The following is a 23,030-nucleotide window of genomic DNA, read 5'->3' on the forward strand; positions in this document are numbered from 1 at the left end:
AGCATAGTTGGCTTGATTATCTTGAATAGAAGTTGAATAGAATGATTAGGGTTCATAATGAAGGAAGTATATCCTTATATAGAAGACACTGTAAGAAAATGGAGAGATAAGATTAAGAGGTGTAAAAGATAAATGGTCGGCTAGGATTAGAGGGTAGGTAGAGGAAATAAGAAAATAATGAGAGGGTAGGTAGTGTAAGAATTAAGAGATGAATGACATGTGTCATAGGTAGAAAAGGTTAATGAATTAATTAAATAAATAAAGATTTATTTAATTAATAGAAGAAGTAGGATCAATTAAATAAATAAGATATTTATTTAATTTAGAAAAGGATAATTTAAATAAATAAATGTATTTATTTAAATTAGAAATAAGGCTACAAAATGATAAATGAATTAATTAAATAAATAAAGATTTATTTAATTAATAGAAGAATTAGGCTTAAATAATAAAATAAATAAAAATATTTATTTAATACAGGACAATTTTAGGTGTCTACATTTGGCCCCTCTTTGAGACAATGCAGCTTGTTGCATTGTTTCAAAGAAGATGAGATGAACTGATACAAAGTTGCCCCAAGATGGGAATAATATGCCCCCTCAAGAGATTGGATGAAAATGTCTAGAAAGATTGCAGACACTCTCTCAATAAGAAAGAAAGGGTAGAATGGATTGACCGGATGAAGTGGCAGAGTCACGGGATAAAGAAGACTAAATAGGGCTAGGGCTAGGGCTAGGGTAGTCTATAAAATAAACAACGAGGGCAAAAAATCCTCATTGTCATCCACACATCCAAGAGTTTAGAGTGCAGAGAGAGCAGAGAGCAATCAGCAATCAGCAACGATGGCTTTGGTGCATAGATTCAATCGCGTTCACCGATTTCAGAGGCCAGCAGATGCAAGAGAGCCGGTAAGTATCACAAAACCTCCTTGTACTTTGGTGCATTAATTGTTGTCATAAATGCATGTTCGGTAGGTAATAAATGCACTTTAGGTAGGTCTAGAAAAAATGTCAAGCAAGGTAAAAATGGTAAGGCACATCTACATTGGTGCTAGGCATGTCTGTGCAGAGCAAGCACGTATGTGTAGTATGCAAGCGTGTTTATGTCTTCACGGACAAATCAACAGTTCTGTGATGAACATACGTTGTCGATTGGATACGTTGCTGAGAGGATACACTCAAGCAAGTCCTCTAGGGGAGACTAGAATAGCAGATAGGGCTAGGATTGACAATTCTATGATAGAACATACGTTGTCAATCAGGAAACTACTCAAGAGGATACAAGTAGAGGCCCTAGGATAGTATCAAAGCAACACTTTGTGATGAACAAGGAGTACCACTAGGATAAAAAGAAGTACTTTGTGATGAACAAGGAGTGCTAAAAAAGAGCAGCACTTTGTGATGAACAGGGAATGCCACTAGGATAAAAAAGCAGTACTTTGTGATGAACAGGGAGTACCACTAGGATTGACATGGTTGATTTTCTTGGCAGCGGGAGGACCTACCTATGCTAGAGTCAAGGGAGAGATTCCCTTCGACTCAAAGTTTATGACCAGAGCTGACACTCGACTATAGAGAAGCAGTGGAGGCTATGGGATTGTGACATATTCTATATCTGCCTGAGTTTTGGGCAAATATGGGATTGCTGACTACACTAGCTGAGAAATGGCACTCAGAGACTTACACATTTCATTTGCCGATGGGTGACATGATAGTCACCTTAGAGGATGTATACAGGATACTAAGGATACTGATCAATGAGGGAGATCTGTCAGGGACTGGCAAATGGGATCCAAGATCTAGAGAGGGATACTGCTAGACTCAGGAGAGAACTAAGGGACACTAAGTGGGAGAGGGATCAGGCTACTCAGTGCTATACAGAGCCTGAGACAGCACTGAGGGCAGGGAGGTAGGCAACAGAGTTCATAGGGGCTGGATACACCTATGTTTTGTGGGCAGAGGAGGAGATAGCCTACTAGAGAGACTTGTATTATGGAGTGGTGCCACTAGATCAATGGGCTAGGAGCTTCTGAAGACCATCACGGACTATGATGACCATTGGAGGGAGAGACATGTGATAGGCGTCTAGCGGTGGGGTTATGGGTCCTCCACCACCACCACATAGAGGGGGCTGGAGAGATGATCCAGGGGTGGGTCCTTCCAGGGTTCAGATTTCATCAAGGCTAGCCAGCTCCGAGGGAGGGAGTTCATCATAGCCTTAGAGGGTCCTTATGTATCAGTTTTGTAGCATTTTGTATGATGATGTAGACACCTTTGGGTGATTTTGTAGCCATATGTATTTTGACATCATTGTATCATGACACTTATGATTTTGATATATACGAGATGATTCATCCTTGCAGTAGCTATATGCATGTGTACCTATGTGATGTTTCTATGTGATGCATGTATCTTTGTGATGCTTATTATATGGATGCAAATATGTACATGATGAAATGCAATATTTTTGTTCTTTTATGTTCTTAAATGTTATGCATGATGCAAATGTGAATGTATGAAATGTAGATGAATATGATAATGTACATAACTATTGACATGATGAGAATGTAAAATGTGCTAACATGTGTTGTGTGTAGGATATGGTGCAATTGTTATATCTATATGTATGTATGAAATTCTAACATGTGGTAATGCAGGCGCAAACTACATGAAGTGCGAATATTTTTGGTGTGGCATTACACTCAGTCATGTAATAACAAGCTACATAGACTCGGGAAGTACGATGAAGGTCAATCAAGAAAGGGGGATGAAATATAGAAGATATGAAAGTGAAAGAGCTTCTTGTGCGTTATCATCATTGAGCTTTATTATGGAAAATAGGTTATGACAATCCAGACATATGTTCGACCCAAAAAGTCATTGTACCCATTTGCATGGAGATCAGACAGTCACAACCAAGGAATGCTCCATATACATATACATATACATATACATACACACACACACAATTCATTGTTTACTTGCTTTGAATATTTTGTCAACAAAGCATTAAAATGCTGTGATTTGATGTTGAGTATGAAATATTTTATAGTTTTTGTCTATTATGGTGGTTACTATTTGTATTTTCACTTTTTGTGCCAAGTTATTTAGTGCAAATAATTATTACATTGTGTATATTTTGATTAAGGGGGAAAACTAGTTTTACAAGGACCAAAAACCTAGAGTATATAGAGAAAAAGAAATCAGAAACAACTAGGACCCAGATGCCAACAAGATATAAAACAACCCAATGAAATAGGGCACAACAAATTGAACAAAAGAAAAACAATAACCTAACAAACTTACAAAAGATTTCTTAGTTTGTTATTCTTCTTAATGATCTCTTTATTGATCAACAATACTTTCTTACTAACACCATCAACAAGGGTCATACCCTTATATTTGTTGTGAAGCCTAGTCCCAAGACCCAACTGGGGTACCTCAATATCCTACATCTCATCCTCAGCCCTATCTAAAGTTTTTTTTATCTCCCATTCTTATAGTGAGTGCAACTCGGTGGTGGATTTCTCTGCCAACAAGGGAGTGATAGCTAAGGGGAGGATGAGATGGACTACTGAAGACAATCTTGAGGAAGAAGTTAGGACTCTTCTTAGATATGATAGATCACATGGGATACATGGAAGTATCTGATCACATTGTCATTATTACTATTCATGGAGGCTATTGTGGCGAGGTTAGAGGATATCCTTCACATAATTGCTCGCATGCTTTCTAGGTTATTCGAGAGCTCTTCTGATTTTTAACTTGGTTGCACATTCTGTTAAACCACTTTTTACTTGAGGGATGTGGTATTGCTAAAATGGGAGGAGAAAGATATTGTGCCAAGCTTGTGGACTATGCAGGGGTAAGGGAAAACCAAACTATTTGGAGAATTTTGTAGAAGGGGCAATTTATGCCCTACATTGTAAAGTTGCATGGATGAGATCCTAAAGTAACTAAGAATTTTTTTCAAAGGGTGGAATGAGGGAAAAATTACTTTGTTTGGGAATTTTGTGGTGATTTATGAGAACTTAATTGCAAAAGTGACTAGTCTATCTACCAAGGGGCTCAGATTCTATAGAAACAGAAAATATTCTAACCCAATGGTGAAGAAATTTCCCAAAATGACAAGGAAAGGAAATTGTTGGTCAAGAAAAATAAAAGTTGCTATGATGCGGACACAATCAAGCCACTTTGGAGGGAAGTGATAAAGGTGACCATGGAATACGTCACCATGGATGATTGCTAGTGGAGAGTGTTTGGGTACCATATCATCTTGCTCAATCATTTGAGATACCAAGTGAGGGTTTCTTACCCCTTCTACCTCTCGTCTTCCCTTGATTATAGTATTAAAAAGAATAGAGAAAACCCTAGTGTTAATCTTTTTTATCATGAGGGGTTGTTGGTTTTGATTTACGAGGATTTTAAGGCCAATTTAGCTAAGCCCGTTTCCCCCCATATTTCCATTTTGGAGGATAAGGAATTGGAAACCCATAGTTTAAATGATGAAGATTGGAATATAGACATGGAAGAAGATAGGTTTGTGCCTCCTAAGAAAGTGGAAAACATAAAGAAGATGGACAATCCCCCACCTCATAGGAAGGGGAATTTTAAGGAGTTCAACAACATTGTTACCCAAGCCCTTGGCTCTGGAACCAAATGTGGTAGCAGGATGTCCAAGCCCTGCCCTCAGTTCAAGGGTAAATCTATGGCCTTTTGAGGAACCCTCCTTTGAACATGCTAATCAAGGCTCCCCATCTCCCCTGAAATCAGATGACTCTTATCCTTCTATAGATAGGGAAAATAGACCTCATTTTCATGTTGAGGTAAATACTATTTCTCACCTCTTAAGTTTAGACTAGGAGTTCCTTACTGACATTCTATAACAATAAATGGAAAGGTGTATTTTTTGTTGGATTTTTGTTGGTGTTGGATTGTTGATGTCTTTGTTTATTTCTATAGGCAATTATTTAGTTAACTGTTAATCTTTTCATGTCTATTTTTGGTTCTGGCCTTTTGTAAAGGGTGTTCGGTCCCTTCAAAACATGGTTTTTTCGTAATTAAAAACTTGATAAACTATTAAATAAAAAAAAACACAAATTCTTATGGTTTGAAAATCTATTGATCTCAAATAGTAATCTAGTACTAGGTGGAGAGTTGTATAACAGTGCGAGGAGATTGGGATAGAGAGTGAAGTAAAGATAATGTTCTATGAAGAGACTCAGGGAAGATCTCATCTATTTCACAATGTGCTCTCCTATTCAAGAGTAAGATGTGGATGTCCCATTCTCTAAGGAGATAAATCCTAGGGCATTCTAAAATGTTATTCAATATATCGCTATTGAAATTGGAGATGGTATAAATCATGTCATTCTTCACATACCCAACCTTTAATCCCTTCTTTCGTGGTCTTTCCATTTCACTGCAAACCTCAAAGCTTGGACAAGTTCTTCAATCAACAGAATCAATTACTACATTAGGGTCACTTTTTTTCTTCAATAAACTGTTTATGAGCGACCACTATAAAAATCTACTACCATTTTACATTTATAAGATTTACATCTGTAAATTTGAATTTTTTAATAAAAAATAATATTTTTTTCTCTTAAGCTCTACTAATTCATTATTGAAGACTATGAAAAAACCCTAGAGAATTACAACTATTATCTTTCATCTTAATTATGGTTAAATCTATAAACAAATCAAAATGACACACGTTGAAAAACCCTTTCACCTTCGCAAAAAAGACACCAACGAAAGGACACAACAAGACAAAGAGGCTGGTGATCTCTAATAAATGTTTGCAATCAAAATGATCAAGATTATTATCAGCTGACACTTATCCAATTTTCTATGAAAAAACCAAAACCCTAGAATAATATTTTTATAAGGAGCATTTAAGCCTTCCATAAAAATAAAACAGTAGCATTCAGTTTCCTCTAAAAAATGACGGTGTCAATATAGACCTTTAAAAAGTAAGAAATATGCAGGAGAATGAAAGACTCAATGAATTAGGCCCTTTCACATCTGATAAGGCATGGGAGTTTAATGTCTTTGGGAATAATAGCAACCCTCTTGGAAAGGATAGCATAGAGATTAGTGTACTCAAAGATACTGAAGAGCTACACCTCAGAGACCTCCTATAGTGCAGCCATCACATAGCTCTGGAACCTCAAATCTGTCTTCAAATCCTGTGTCATTTCTCTGACCAATCATTGAAATGGAAAATTCTTCATGAGAAACTTAGTTCTCTTTGAGTATTTATGGATCTCTTAGAGAAACTATACCAGGCCTAAATCTGTGCAACTTATTCACTTCGCTTGTTGCTGGAGCTAATTTGTGAGCATTGTGCATCAATAGCCCAATCAAAACCCTAAAATAAGAATTCAAATTTTGGCAATAAGAAACCTATAAAGTATGTAAAATATGCATATCCTTCCTATACATTATTAACAAACAAGACAGAAACATACCAGGATCAAAATTCATAATTTTCAAAATCCTCTATGTATAAAGCACCTGCAAATTAGAGGGCACGAATCTAGCAAACCCCTCTGACGTCATGATAACATCTCATTTGACATAAAAAATCTCGAGGGTGAGCTTCTTCATAGTACCAACAACAACATGGAGGCTATGCCCAACAACATAGAGCATATCGTCAATGTTGTTAATAGAAAAAGGCCACTATGCTTCAATTGCCCATGAGAAATATGATGGGGATGTATGAATGGTGGACATCAATAGAAAACCATATTTTCATTGATATTTATGTGGTTTATTTTTATCTTGCTTTATTTATCATTGGCTATTTTTTTCAACTAAATTTTTTTAATCAAAAATTATTTCTCAACCCGACTGAAATCAAAGAAGCCAATCAAAAATTTAGATTTTGATATTTAAAATAAATAATAATATCCATTGCCCAACAAACATTAGAAATCTCTTTTAATATTTTGAAAAAATAGTTTTTGATACAAACTAATGGCGATAAAAAGTAGATGCCAAAATATTAGTCTCTAGCCTATAAAGGCAAGGACTAATAAAACAAATTAGTGATGGAAGAAAGAAAGAACATATAGCATCGCATGGAATTTTTTTATTATTAAATATACTAAATATTTGCACTACGGAATGAGTCATAAGGTCCTTAAGAGATGGTCAACATGGTTGTATACTTTGTGGGTAAAAGTCCATTGGTTCAATAATTTATGGCAAGGTTGTCTATTATAACAAGTCTAGAGAATGTTTGGTGGATTTTGGATATGTGGATTCATGTTTTGTGGTTTAGAGGACTTGTTCATGTGGGTTGTGCAATGTTCCAAATTTTTTTTCAGGTGATGATTTGATTGGCAAGTGAAGTTAGGATGTTTTTAATTCTATGTTGTGAACTTGTCTATTTTTCGGTTAACTATGGTGTTGTATACTTATTGGATCATATTCTTTTGGTCAGGTTTTTCTTTGGAGGATGAGTTTGGTTAATGTTTTGAGTCTCACCATAGTGTGTGTAGATTCACATTTTGTAATTTCCATTGGAGGATAGTTTTGGGCCAACTAGTTAATATGCTTTAATGTTTATCTACATGTTTCATTTAATACTCACTTTGGAGGATGTATTAGAATGTGTAGTTCATTGGAATCAACTTAAATGGGTTTTTTATGATGTTTTTGGGTCCCCTTTATATGATGGAGTGGACAATAATGGTTCTTATTGGTTGAAATGGTTAAATTTATGTAATTATATATATTATGTTTGTTGTCGACCTAGTTAAGGGTTTTAATGATTAAATTTGTATATAAAGGACTATGGATGTATGTGTGATGGTATGGAAGGATAGTGAATAGCAATATTATTGGTTTGCAAGTAGATTTGATGTTGAGGTTGTGTGAAAGTCTATAGTGAAGAGCCTTAATGATAATATCTTCTATATGACAGAGTTTTGAGATAGAGTTTGAAGTAAGATATGACAGAGTTTTGAGAGAGTTTGAAGTAAGATATATTTGGCATGATCTTGGTCGCTTAACATAGTGGTTCAAGGATAATTTCATTATCGAGAGATCTCATTAGTTTCAATTTGAAACTATTCCTTTCTTTGTCAGAAGACAGTGAATCTTGTTACAACTTTGTATCTTGCCTTGAGATAGTATGTTTCAGATTTGCAAGCCATTTGTATATTACTTTAAGGTTGTGCACCTTAGTTCCACAAGTCCTCTTAGTAGCAAAGAGTTCTAGAGGAAAAATTGTAATATATTGTATTCATATTGAGTATAATTATCACCATGTTTTTTCCCTACTTGGGTTTTCCATGTAAATCTAGTGTTCACGTGTTTGTTGTTCTTTATACTTTTATTATTTATTACCGCTATAACTATAGGGTTGTATTTTAAAGTTGGAAGATCGAAAATTAAGTAATTTTGAGGTTTGAACTGATTCACACCCCGCTCGGTCTTGTGGTGTGTCCAATACTTGTCTCATTTTACATTTTGCATTTTTTTCATGTACATTAATGTTTACTAAGGAAATCAAGAATATATAATTCATTTTATGTTTCTTAAGATAATTTCATTGCAAAAATAATAATAGAGCTAGATTTCCTAAAGTACACCAAATTGCAAGAATAGCTATAATTATTATTGTGTGGCCTTGATAGTCATTCACTTCTAATTAATTTAAAACTTTACTTCTATATCCAGATAGATTCATGCTTCAAATATAAGGAAAGTAATAAGATATTAGTCCTACATAATAACAACAACAAGGATCCTTGTAATTTGGTAAATTGGAGGCAACTTAGGTTTAGGATTTTGTTTTGAATGAAATTCTCTATATAAATACAAAATTTAATATATGAATATGCTTGTTGAAATTGCATGAGGGAAAATAAATACAATCTAGAATGACAAAAAATGACTCACTCAACTATAGATGGTCTTTGGTTGGTGGTGCTTTCATCAGCATAGACAAGCCAAAATAAATAGTGTCCCAAACCTTTCAAGAAAATAGCTAATTTTAACATTTAGCTATTAGCTCTCTCTATTATGGCATTCTCTTATATTTCAAATCTAGCACTAAATGAACAAGCATACCAATGAAACACTACATATGAAGGATAAAACCAAGTTAAACAAGTTAAACCAATATCCTCTCAAAACCATTCCATTGTTCTCTGTCTCATAGGATTCCTTGAGTCATGATTGAGAAATTGACTCTTGGAAGGACAAATCCAAGAATGAGTGATGTGTGATAAAATGATCTATATGCAAAGCCACTAAGATCTATATGATGATTAATAAAGCTTACTAAGATGAGATATTATTCTATGATAATGAAACTAACTATGTTTATGATACAAATATTTAAGCTATACTAATATGCCATACTAACTTGAATATGCTATTCTATTGATATTAAATGTTTCGAAATGTGAAATATTATGATTAAACAAAGAGAGACAAAGCTTTGTGAAATAGACTATAATCCAAATGCATGAAACTTGGATGATGGATAATGAGAGAAATGAGGCCTAGTGATAGAAGAAATGGGCAAAAGGATGGTTAAGATTGAGTAATCTTAACAAGGGTTTAGATTGAAGGATACTCAATCCATGTGATACCTTCAAACCAATCCCATGTTGACAAGTGTTAATATGAGAAATCTTCAGAGGGGAGAGAAGAGGCATTGAATGCCTAAGGAGACATGAGGGTCACCCTAGGAGGGTTTGGTTAGGTTTGAGATAGTGGATAAATAGTTTATCCAGAGGATAAACTCTTGTACAAGAGTTGAAGGGATAACCATGGTCAAAGCAACAAATGCTTGAAGGGACCCATGAGTTTAAAGGATGGTTAAGTTAGAGGAAAGTCTCTAACCCAAGGTAGAAGGTGAATTAACCATTAATGGTTATTGAAGACTTTGGACATTAGCTTGTTGAAGACATAAAGCCTTTAATGGTTTATGACCACTTTCCATATTTTTGAGAAGTGACTCCTTCTTAAGGAATGTGAAAATGATTAGTAGGAGGATTAGGCTACAATGGAAGTGATTAGAAGAGTGTAGAAGGGGTTTAGGCATGCAAGTGGATTTGTAGGAGAATGCAAGTTGGAGGGATTTTTAGGATTTAATTGAAATAAAATTAATTTATTTCGATTTATTGGTGCAACTTGCATTTGGATAGATATTTAAATAAATATTCATTTTTTAAAATGTGAATGTGAATTTTGGATTTTATTTAAATAAATATTAATTTATTTAAATGAGAAAAAAGGGGAATAAAGAATTAAATATTTGAAGACTTGAAGGAAGTCATTAAAGGCTTAAGAAGTCTTTACAACGAAACCATTAAAGTTTTCAAGACTTTGAGGGAAAACATTCAAGGCTTGAGAAGCCTCTAGAATGAAACCATTAAAGGTTTGAAGACTTTAAAGGAAGGGATTAAAGGCTTGAAGACTTTGAAGAAAGCCATTAAATATTTGAGTTGATGGGTTTTGGGTTAACCTTTGGTTTAGGAATGTGCAAATCATTAAAGTGTGATTATGCTAATAATAGGTGTTTGCACATGATTAGGAGGAAGGTTAACTTGCATCTTGCATTTTCTAGAATGTGAAAGTGGGGGAGGGATTTTAGGGATTTAAATAAACATTAATTTTTTTAAATGTGAGAGATGGGATTTGACAATTTTAAATTAATATTAATTTATTTAAATGTGAAATGGGATTTGTGGATTTTAAATAAATATTAATTTATGTAAATGTGAGAGACATGATTTGGGGATTTTAAATAAATATTAATTTATTTAAATGTGAGAGATGATATTTAATTAAATAAACTGAATAATTTATTTAAGTAAGAGGAGAAAATGGTTGGGATGAATTAATTAAATATTAATTTAATTAATAGTTGGATTAAGGGAAATGATTATTAATAGTTAAATGAATGATAAGTAAACAAATATAAAATTCATTTAATCAAGTGAACAAAAATAGGTGTCTACAAAATTCAATTTTGACTAATAAATTTTGAACAAATATCATCAAACTGGTTGAATATTAGACTTTGGTTTTTGGTGGGGTTGGTTTTTTTTAAACTTTACTCTTACTGCATTTGATGCTGCCCTTTAGTACCTATTTAATTACTGAAAAGAAAATGAACAAATATTTAAAATGTGAATAGGATGTAAAATTATTATTGATTTTTTCACCATTAAATAAAATGATATTTAAATAAAACAAAATAGTGATGAAATAAAGGAAGAAGAAAAAAATATAGGGTCGCAAGGAAAAGGAAGATTATTAAACAAACAAAACATTTGCACCACGGACTGAGTCATAAGGTCCTCGGGAGACTGTGAACACGGTTATATACATGGTGGGGGAAATTCCACTTATTCCATCATATGCGGTAGCTGCTACGCGTATCAGCTTCTATATTTTAATATATAGTAAGTCATCAGAAAATACACTCTATCCGCCATAGTAGACTGAATCGTCCGGAGAATGTCTGCACTGTTGTAGAAATGGTAGAGAAAAGTTATATGATTCTATGCTACTACGTAGCATGTGACGCAAATCAGCTAATACATTTATATCTTTGTAAATATTTTTTAATAAAACTGCCATTGAAACAAATGTATATCGCCCACAATTGACAAATTCGTCTGTGTGATCCATCCTAACTAAAATCTAACAGCCATTATTTCACAAGTATCTCAAATTATGGGTTTAACAAGTCTAAGGAACGCGTAATCTCAAGAAACTCATTCTCCCAATTACCCTTATAAATAAATGGTTTTGTTATGCCCAATTCATATCATACAACTTTCTGCGCCGATCGGAAATGAAAACATCCTCGACAATGATCAAAGCTTCCCTGTGCTGCATTTTATGGCTATGTATAATGGTTGCCATTAATGCATCAGACCCAGATCCTCTGCAGGATTTCTGTGTGGCTGATACTACTCAAGCTAATGTGAAGGTGAACGGTTTTGTGTGCAAAGACCCAAAGGCAGTGAACGCATCAGATTTCTTGTTTAGGGGACTATCTAATCCACTCTCAACCAACAATAATTTAAGGTTCAATATTACCGCAGGTAATGTGGTAAATTTCCCAGGAGTAAACACACTAGGCATATCAATCAATCGTGGGGAATTTGCCCCTGGTGGTTTGAATCCCCCTCATATTCATCCTCGTGCTACTGAGATCATATTTGTAATGGAGGGCACTATTTTGGTTGGTTTTATCAGCACAAATAATGTGTTGTTCTCACAAAAGTTGGAGAAGGGAGATGTGTTCGTCATACCAAAGGGCTTGGTGCATTTTCAGCAGAACGTGGGGGCATCATATGCTAGTACAATTACTGCTTTTAACAGCCAGCTGCCTGGTGTTCAAGTGATTGCATCTGCCCTGTTCGGAGCCAATCCTTCCATTCCACAAGATGTGTTGACCAAGGCATTTAATGTTAATGATCAACAGCTCAAGGAATTAATTTCTGGGCAAGCCTCTACACCTGCACCTGCACCTGCACCAATAGGACATTAATCCTTCATTATTGTTCTAATAGATAGGTCATTCTGTTGATGGAGGATCCTATATTCACCCTCTTAGGTTGTTCTTACTCTGTTCGGATTATTTCTTTCTTACTAGTTGTTTTAAAGCTGTACTGAATAAAAGCCTTATCCTTGTTGAGGTTGAATCGATCAAATACCCATAGTCATCCTCCTTGAGGCTGAACTGAATTGAATAAAGACATTAATTCTTTCGAATGATAAGATTTACGTCTTATGTAATTTTTACAATGTAGGAATAATATAAACTTTCTTATTATTATCCATTGTTGCACTAAACGATACAAAAGTTTTTGAGGCATCTATATCTATTGGCAGCTGTAACTAAATACATTCTATCGGCAGCTGCAACTAAAAACATTTTTTTATCTCAAATCGGATAGTGTAAAATTGGATAAGTGTCAATATTAAAAAATGCATTGTGTATGTTGTATTGACAAAAATAGATTGGTGTGGGGCAACTTGTCCTTTCCTATTTTCCTAGTATATTCGTAACCCGATTCAAGTCTTCGTGCAGTTCACATGTCCCGTGCACGTTTCGTAGCAAGTTCCGTTCTGTTTGCCGTTTCCAACAGTAGAAGGATTCCACCATTGTAGTTTTGATCCCAGATTCGTTCTGTACATACATTTGGCTGAATGTAGCGGTTATATGACAATGAAGAGCAGCATATGAACAACAATGGACTTGTCGCTGATGCGGAAGTTGGCGAAATCCACCGTTTACTTACTTCGAGGAATCTGGAAAAGCAGCTCCGGTGATAGCAATATGAATAAAATATGAAGCCTACTACCGCAATTGCATTGCTGCAACTGTAAACGAAACAAAACGAAATGAAATGATGATGAACTAAGGAATACTATTGAAACGAAAAGAAAGGCTGAAGATTTGAGAAATATCGTCCAACGAGCTTTGTAATTATTCTATTCGTGCATGTTAGTTAAAACTGTTTTCAATTAAGAGGTTCTTCTCATAGTTAAGTGGTGGTGTATTGTTGTGACATTAAAGTGCAAACTCCTGCTCCAGGTTTGTGCTTTTGTTGAGTTAATGTCCTCACAGGTTATATGAGGATGAGGATGAGGTCTTTCACTTGTAACTTCATCGGTTCATAGCTCTAGGTCAATAGTGTTTTACGTTTGAATCTTCGTATTGTTACATGTGGATGAGGTTCTCCTTTTATAGCTTTAATTTAAAAATGTTTCAGAGTAAAGGAAAACATGTTTTGAAGGGACCTGAAACCCTAACACAACAAAACAATCCAGCAAAAGGGAATCAACAACGAACCAGACAATGGACAACAACAACAACAATGACAACGAAAACAAGAAAACAAACCCCAAAGATAGGTTACAATTTTTTTAGCAGACTCTCATTCTTTTAAATTAGATCATCATTAATGTTATGAACCCTGTTGACAACACTATCAATATGCATAACGTCTTTGTCCTTACTGCGGAGTCTTGTGGCCAAACTTGGTATAGAACTAGAGGCCACCCTATAATCCTTCATTTGCTTCTTCAATTTGATACTGGTTGGTGAGGAGTTGGAGGTATTCTTTGACAGTCCCTAGATCAACTCTGCATTGGTGTCTAACTTCCTAAGCCCATCCACATTGTTCTCCATAGTAGATCGACTAACTACCACCACAATCCTCAATTTATCATGGACTTTGGAAATATCCTTCTCCAAAGTTTCAATTCTTTGTTCATGGCCTTCTTTTAATTATTTAACCCCTCAAGTTAGCTCTTGTATAGTGGTTATCTAGTTTTTTTGAACGCTTTGCACATCAGTAGTAGGACCATACCTATCCTTCAGGGAATTAATTTGTGAAACAATCCACATAAGTAAGGAATGATTAGCATCCATGGTATCCTTAACATTCTTTTCTATATATACACTGTTCTAAATAGATGATCCCTTTTTCACAGGGTTATCTTTCTCAATAGGGGTATCAACATGGATGTCCTTATCTGACTCATTAATAATGGGAGGCTACAAAGTAGGGTCCTCATCATGAACAATATCTTCTTTGGTTTTTTTTCTCATGGGAAACGTGGCAAGCCAAGGGACATTCCCTTTCCCCTTAGTCGAGATAGTGAAGAACCCCCACTTTCCATTTTCCTTTCACATCACTACTAAGGCTAAAGGAGTTAGGGACATATTGATTAGAAGGGGTGTAGACCAAATATTCATCCTCAAACACAACAATTTTAAAGTGAGTCTTAGCTTCCCTCTTTGGGTTTGTGTGTTTGCCTAATGGAAGCCCACAATCATACCCAGAGGGTATATCTTCTGGTTCCAAGGAATTCTCTTTTAAAAAATGATTAATATCTTTCTTGGCCCTACCCATTTTGGGGTTCTTCTAAATAGAGAATGCTTTAGCAAATTCCATAATACGGAGAATTAAGCCCTCACGCAAAACAGGAAATGAGGGTTTCTTCCTATGCATCTTTAGACTATGAGACAAAGATAAAAAGAGATAGAAGGGCATAAAAATGCACTTGTCGTGCCTAAAGTGATTCAAAATGACAATGATAACTAAAAACATTGCAGCATTAGCGATGAAGTGTCGTATACCTCATGATAACTTCAACAATTTCTGCCCACAAAGGACTAATAGAGATCCTATCATAACGACCATCAACATTCTATCTAACTTTAACCTTCTCTTCATTTTCAAAGAATATTGCCAAAGCTTCATCTAAGCTCTTTTTATCCCTATAAAATTTCCTTCCGTGAACCACCATATAGGAGACCTCGACAATAAGCTCATCAAACACTACAAGCTAAGTACCAAAAACCTTGAGAATCCCTTTTCCCAACCTTCCACAAATGTTGCAGTAATTCAAAAATGTTTGTTTAGTGCGAACTAAAAGTTTGGTGCACACTTATTAAAAGATTTATATTTTAAAATTATTATTCCATGAATTTATAATTTTAATATTTTGTAATGAGTATTACTCATATTACATATTTGTTAATTATTATTAATTTTTTAATGATTATTATGGATATTTAATAATATTATTGTATTTAATAGTCTCCTCAATTAGATCCCTAATCAAATCAATTCCATGATTTAGGTATAATAATTAAAGACGTGATGAAATATAGTATAATACAATGCTCTCACATTCCTCTCAATGAAAGTTCTCTTTTGATAAATCTCTTAATAATCTTTCATATTTTTAAATGGTTGAGTGAATGTACCTTTAAATAATATATAGCATGCAAATCAACACAAACATGCAATAGGTAAGAACATAATGATTAGTGGGAGGGTGTTGTCAAATTTTAAATTGAATTTAAAATTAAAACAAGTAGGGTTAAAAATTACAATTATGGATGATCTAGGTCAAGTTTGAACTTGTAGAATTTATCAAAGATGAGGTAATGACATGAGATAAATTCACCCAAGAATATGCCACTTGTAGAATTGTTATAGCACAATAGACTAGACAATCTAGTCAAAGTGTACCAAAAATAATGAAAAGGACAATAGATATATCATTAAAATCTACTCCCTCTTTGACGTGCATGTGACCTTCTATGATAATGCTTGTCAAAGTAAACAAGGTATCAACAAGAAAATTATTTAAACAACTTTTTTAAATACTAAAAGGATATAGATTAATTAAAATATATAATTCATCATTATATTCTCCTTCTAATAATAAGTCCACCAAAAGCATGCAAAATTGAAAAAGTGTGTAGGGAATAACATCTATGAGACACTTAAAATAAATATGGGAACTTAGTTTATTTGTTAATTCATTATGAATCATTACATATTATAAAGGTAACAATTCATATTTATATTTATTGTCAGATTTTTTAATTTAAGGTTACAATTAGATAAGGAGAAAGCTTGGAGTTTCTAGAGTATTAAAGTGATTGTAGGATATTTAATGTTCATCTTTTAACTTAATTCCTCATTAAAAAAGTGGAGTTATTTAATGAATTTTAAAATTGTGTTGGCTTTTTTTTGGTTAATAGATTTTAGTTGTGTAATCTTTTTTTATCTTCTTATATTATATATTTTTCTTTATGTTTATTGGGTTTCTTTAGGGTTAGTGGATTAAATAGGCTTGTTATAAAATTTTTTTTGGGTTAGACAGTAAAGAAAATAGAAAAATCTATGTATTATCTAGGGTTTTAAATTATTATTAGTATTTGTGGTATTTCTTTTACATTAAGTGAATTTTTTTAAGGCTATCCCTAAGCAAAGCTAAATTGGTCTAGTTTCTATTATTAAGAATTCTATTTAGTAAGTTTGATACTAAGCCTTTTGGATCTACTATTTTTTGGTCTAATTTATTAATGCTTTCCAAAGGGTTAGGAGGTATTCAATCAAAGTAATAATATTGTTATGAGATTTTATTCATTGTCTTGGTTAGTGAATGTAAGAGTTATCTTGTTGCTTCTACTAGTGCTTGTTTATTTAAAGCCAAGTCTTGTAAATCTATCAGGTTTATATATAATATTTTAGTTAATGGAAGATTGAATCCTTGGGAGACCTTTGAATTTGAGTTTAATATACCTATGAATTTAATCTATAATTAAATTTATTGATTTATGAGAATTTTCATAGTTGTAATTTAGGATTACATATTTTAGAATAATATATAGTTGTCTAGTGGTAAAAAATTCTTATCGGCCACTCCAAATTTTTTATTTGTCATTTTATTCTAATAAAATGTGTGGTTGAGCATGCTAAAAAAGTTATAAAGCCTTCATGATTTAGTACATTCTTTGACAAAAGGGTTGGAAAGAATTTTGTGTAGTAACATTGAGCTTAAGAAGCATTTTTCTTAAGTGGATATTTTTTATCAAAAAATTGTGTGGGAATTGTCATTTTAAATTGATGTTAGGATTTTAAATCTTGTATGGACATGTTTAATGAATTTTTTTACAATGATCATCAAGCTAATATTTCTAAAATTAATTTCCTCCTTTCTAGAATATAAGTGAAAATAAGAAGTTAATTGATTTGATATTATATTGGGGAAAATAGGTAGTTCTTTGCATCCTTTGAAAATTTATCTATTAAGCTTCTAGATTTTTCATGGATCGCTAGGAATGGTCATGTTTCCCAAGAAAAGAATCATTTCCTCACTAGCCTTTCATAAAATTTATAATTATTATGTTGGATAATAATGTGGGGTTATAGTTGAATAAAAGAAGGAAACCCATAACAAATTTTATTGATAGTTATTACAAAGCTCTTAGTAACCTCACCACTAATAATTAAGGTATGTTTAATAAGTTATCCTTTGATAATGATAGTTGAGACTAGTAGAGATACATTATGATTATTGATAGTGATGATCATAATATTTTGAATCTTTCCATGGATTCATCTATTTTGAAGGTTGTTTGAAATCATATTATTTATAATATTGTTGTGAATGATATTGATATTCTATCTTATTTCCATTTGTACTTTCTAAAAATTGAGACTAACAATGATGTTCTTCATCCTATATCGTATTTCTCTATTAGTGGTCTCTCTCAAGTTATTGTTTTTTTCTCTTATTAAAGGAATACTATTTGACAAAAAAGCTTTAAAAAAATGATCTAGAATGACACAAATTTCCCTTTAGCATCACCTTCAGTCAATAATAATTTATTAAAATGATAGAAACTCCAATGTTTATAGCTATTTTGAAAATTGTCTTATAAAATATGACATTTAAAATAAAATAAGGGTAATTAATATGCTTGAACTCTAAAAATAACATCAAGAAGTTTTATCTTTTACATGAGATTTTCCCTCAATGATAGGATTGTTTTTTATATATGAATTTTTACATTTGACAGGCTCAAAGGGGATAAGTTTGTGCCTCCTAAAAGAAGAGCTGAGTGCCTCTTTCTTAGTTGGTTCTTAGTTGTGGGCATTGGTGTCCCCAATAGGTTGGTCCATGCATTTTTTATAACTGGGAATTGGTCTCTCTATTGGGTTGGTGCCTAGAAATATCATAAAATAATTTTATTTTGTTATTAGATTCGATAGTAGATCCAAGTAGTAATTCATTGTGGTTTTTTTACAAAATAGTTTTCACAAAAATATTGTGTTTCCTAATTGTTTTTTATTAAGGGAAAACAAGTTTTGAGGGGATGAGAAACCTCGTACAACAAGTTTTAAAGGGATGCAAAACCCTCAAATTTTGCCAGAATCTAGAACCTACAAAGAAACTTCTACCATAAAGATATGCAAATAAGATCAACAGACTAAAACAATAGAGCTGGCTAGAACCAGTCAAAAGCTAGCACAACCAAAAAAAAGCCAGCACCAAACTAGATGGCAGCACAACCTAAAGCATTAGATGAAGTCAATAGACTCCCACATCTAAACATCAAGGATTTTTTGGGATCCCCTACCCATATTCAGAAAAATTGGGTAGCAAAAGTCTAGCCTGTCCCTTAACTAAAAATAGCTATAGTCTATGTTGGGCCTTCAAAAACTATCAACATCCAGCCAGAAATGATTACATAAAAGAAGCATTAAAAACTAAATCGAAACATAGAGGTTTTGAAAGGCTCCCCTAACCTTCAAGAGAGTGGGTTTTGCATGGCTCCCACAACAAGAGGGTATATCAAGGCCCCTGCAAACCACAATGGGTTTTGAGTAGGCTTCCAAAACCAACAACAAACTGAGTTTTGAGAAAGGTCCCAAAACCCACAAGTTAAAGCCAATAGAGAAAAACCAGCTGAAAATAATCTCCCCTCCATCAAAGAACTTTTCCACCTCTATAGGAAAAGGACCCACCTTCATAGGGTCTAAAGAGACATAGATCACCAGCTAAGCCTTCCAAGAACCATTCAACACCATAAGGTTTGGGGGCACATAACAGCCATGCCCACACACATAAGATCTAAGATTAAAAAAGGCTCTTGAAGCCTTCACAAGAAAAAGAGGCCTGTAGTAAATAAGAACCAAATGAACTAACACAACCAGATAATCCACCTCCATAGGATTAGAGTGGTCAGGAACAATCATTCTGGTAAAGAAAGTAGAATAGTTTCTAGCCTCCAAAAATGGGGCAATAGACACCCTTAAAAAAATCCATCTTGAAAAGATTGACTAGACACTCCTTCCCCCCACCAAGATGCTATTCACCTCTATAGAATAAGAAAAGGGGGGTAAAGGAGGAATTGAAGTCCCCTACAAAGAAAAATGCCGATCCAAAGGCAACAGACAACCCAAGTGGGGAGAAGAGCCCAAGAACCCTAACGAAGCCCAAGCCCTGGTAGATCCACCTAGGTCCCAAATAGCACCCCCACACCCCACTAGGACTAGGGAAGTGACACATCTAGAGGTCATGGTAAGACCAAGAGGGAGGGTAGCAGAGGACACGCCACAAAAGGCCAAATCTCCCATCGCCAAGCCTACCTCTCAACCAGGCATGCACAGAGAAACAACAACCACTCCATCGAGTCTCCATTGGACTAGAATCTAATCCTACAACCACTTCTAGATATGCAATCATGGCCACCCAATAAACAACAAGAAGCGAAGGAGTGGGCCAAGATGAAACAAGGCACATATGTGCCATCAGCGTCGCCAACTTTTGTGTCTTCAAAGATCTCCTCTGAAACCCTAGTTCCACACCTGCATCCCTTCTCGCTCCTGCTCCCGCTCCCAATTGCCATCATTGCTCTTGATAGTTAAATGTTATGTGATTTATTTATTGTTTTTGTTAAATTTTAATAAATAGAAGATTATCTTTTATTGGTTCAGCCACCTTAGTATAAGTGTGTTCTCATTATAAATTCGGCAATCCCTAGCTACCAACTAATTGATGGATAAGGTCACCTCACCTCCCCCCCAACACTGGTTGGTTGAAATTGAATTTCAATGACTCTTCAAAAGGTAATTTGGGTCAAGTGGGTGGGATTGGGGTCACAAGAGACTCAAGTGGCAACATGATCCTAGCCTATGTGGCAAACCTTGGGGTTCAAACCTCAAGTTTTGTGGAGGTGACAACATCCTATCATGGAATTCTAATCACAAAATATAGAAGTTATAGATGAATCGTCATTAAAGGTGATTCTAAAAACACCATTTTGATACTAAAAAGGGAAGTGAAATTTGACTGCAAATGTGGACACCTCATCATCAAATGTATTGATCTCCTTCCTAGGCTTAACCACAAAAGAATCAGTCACGCATAGAGGGAAGGAAATAAATTGGCGGATAGGCTGGCTAATCTTGGCATATTTTCCAATCATATTAAAATATGGATGGATTTGCATGAAATTCTTATCAAGGTTCATGCCACTATCCTTGCTGACATAAAACCTAATGATGCAAAATAATCCTAAGATCAACTTTTTATTTCCTGTAATAGCTACCTTATTCACCAATCATTTATTGTTTAGGTGATAGACCATTAATTTTGGCATTGGATGCACATTCCCCAATTCTGACTTGTGATGTCCCTTTCTTACTTCTACATTATGAATTCCTTCTCTCATTTTTGCCTTTGGTTTCTTTGTGTTAGATATGAGTGGAAACCTTATTCAAATAGAGTTAGGCAGTTGTGATCATTCCAAGTATAATGCTAAGTAGTGGCCAAAAGTGGTAAAGGGCAACCTTTTGAACTATGTGAAAGGGATCAAGGTTTTGAATTGACCCTCTCTAAACAATTCACCTAGTCCTAAAAGAAATGTGAAGTTAAAACTGGGACAGTGGTTTTTATGGTATCCATAGAAACTATAATCATTGTGACTTGTTTATCCTTGGATGAAGTGAATTTCCCCAAAAAGTCAAAGGGGATCTATAAAGATGATTTCAAGAGATTCTTTAAACTAGGTGAACATATCTTAAGAATTTGAAGTGGTTACAATAGAGAATACCTACTAAGGGTTTGGAAAGATGTATCACTCATTCTCATGAATTATTTCATGATGAACAAGAGATTCAAATGCTTCCACACCCAAATTTTCTCCATCTTGATCTATCTCAAGTATGACATCAAAATGAATTTCACATTCTAGGTTTTTTCCTCATTATCCTAATCGGTTGTTTTAGCTAAATCTAAGAATACTCTCCCTCTTCACCTAGGCTTAATTTTGAGGCTTTATAAATTTTACTTGGCTTTGAACCTATCTAGTGGGACCCCATTGATTCACTCTGGCCCCATGCCTAACTCTAACCTAGTTGTGGAGATTTCTATAACCCCTATTGTAAAAATTGACCCCAATGTGGCCTCGTCATCTAAGACTAAACTTGTCGCTACCCAGTTCAACCCTATTCATAAGCCCAAACTAGAAAAACCCCTACTCCAGGCCCTTCCAAGAAGTTGATTTGGTGAACTTTGACGAGGAAGAGGAATAAGAGGATTTGGACTCTTCCTTATCCATAGGTTCAAACTAGTCTTCGGCTAGGTCTATGGAGAAAACCCCCTTCACCCCCTCAACAGGATCCCCTTCCCTACTCCATGGTGTTTCAACTCTTAAGCTTGATTCCCTGCTTTGGATGATAAAGTAAATAGACTGGCTAAGACTATAGACAGACAAGATGTGTTAGTTCATTGACTCCTCTCCTAGACGAGTGTGTCCAAGAAGAAGATCAATAGGCTGGAAGCAATAATGGAGGTGCAGGCTCGTGGTTAAAACTATGAATTGTATGAAAATGATGAGAGGATCTAGAAGGATGCCAATGACATGGCAAGAAAACTAGCAATTTGGGATACTATGGAGGAGAAATTTAAGGAGGTTAGTACCAAAATAAATCACAGGGATAAGAGGAAATATTTGGTTGAACTAAAGGAAAATTATGAGGCTCTCAAAAGAAGAGTTGTGAAAATGATAACTTTCAGGTAGGAAACGGTGATAAAGAATTATGCCTTTGTATGCAAACGAAGAGGAGATAGATGAAAGGAAGGAAACAAGAAAGAGAAATCTAGATTCTCCCACTATGGCTTTAGACCCCTTACCTCTACTATCAAGGCTACTCTAGATTCTATAGCACTGGGCTTTGGAAAGGATTCTAACAAAAATATGTCTTTTTCTCATAAAGTTAATTTTTTTATGTCATGAATGGAAATATGATAATGCCCCCACTCACTAGGTTATTCCTTTTTATCTTTGTTGGGTGGTTGGTATTTGGGTTTGTTTATTGTCTCTCCATGTAGCAGTTTTGTTTTGGTTGTCTATTAGTTTTTGGCATTTTTTGGTCTTGGTTGTTGTTTTTTTGGCTGGGTCTGCACTCCTCATTTTCTCTAGGTAGTTTCTCTTAATTGGTTATGTAAAATGTTTGAGCCTATCTCTCTTTAATTAATCCAAACTACTTGATAAATAATACATATTAGGGCCAATAAGGATTGATACATCCACTTTAACTTTGAAAACTAGTGTAATCCCTTTAAGAAAATTCCTTAAAATATAATCTACCTCATCCTAACCATCCTAACCATCTAATATGTAGTGGAAACCTTATTCAAATAGAATTAGACAGTTGTGATCATTCC

At 34.4% G+C, this 23,030-nt stretch overlaps 1 protein-coding gene across 1 annotated transcript; it reads left to right on the plus strand.

Annotated features, from left to right (window-relative positions):
• The first annotated feature begins 11,889 nt into the window (after positions 1-11,889).
• LOC131875006 (germin-like protein subfamily T member 1) lies at positions 11,890-12,531 on the plus strand. Its single transcript, XM_059219003.1, has one exon. It carries the CDS (start codon positions 11,890-11,892, stop codon positions 12,529-12,531), a length of 642 nt encoding a protein of 213 aa, XP_059074986.1.
• The last annotated feature ends 10,499 nt before the right edge of the window (positions 12,532-23,030 follow it).

Source organism: Cryptomeria japonica, chromosome 4 (assembly GCF_030272615.1).
Source record: "Cryptomeria japonica chromosome 4, Sugi_1.0, whole genome shotgun sequence".
Classification (NCBI taxonomy): Eukaryota; Viridiplantae; Streptophyta; class Pinopsida; order Cupressales; family Cupressaceae; genus Cryptomeria; species Cryptomeria japonica.

Coding starts and splice junctions, on each gene's coding strand:
- LOC131875006 (XM_059219003.1), top strand. CDS start 11,890: ATGGTTGCCATTAATGCATCAGACCCAGATCCTCTGCAGGATTTCTGT.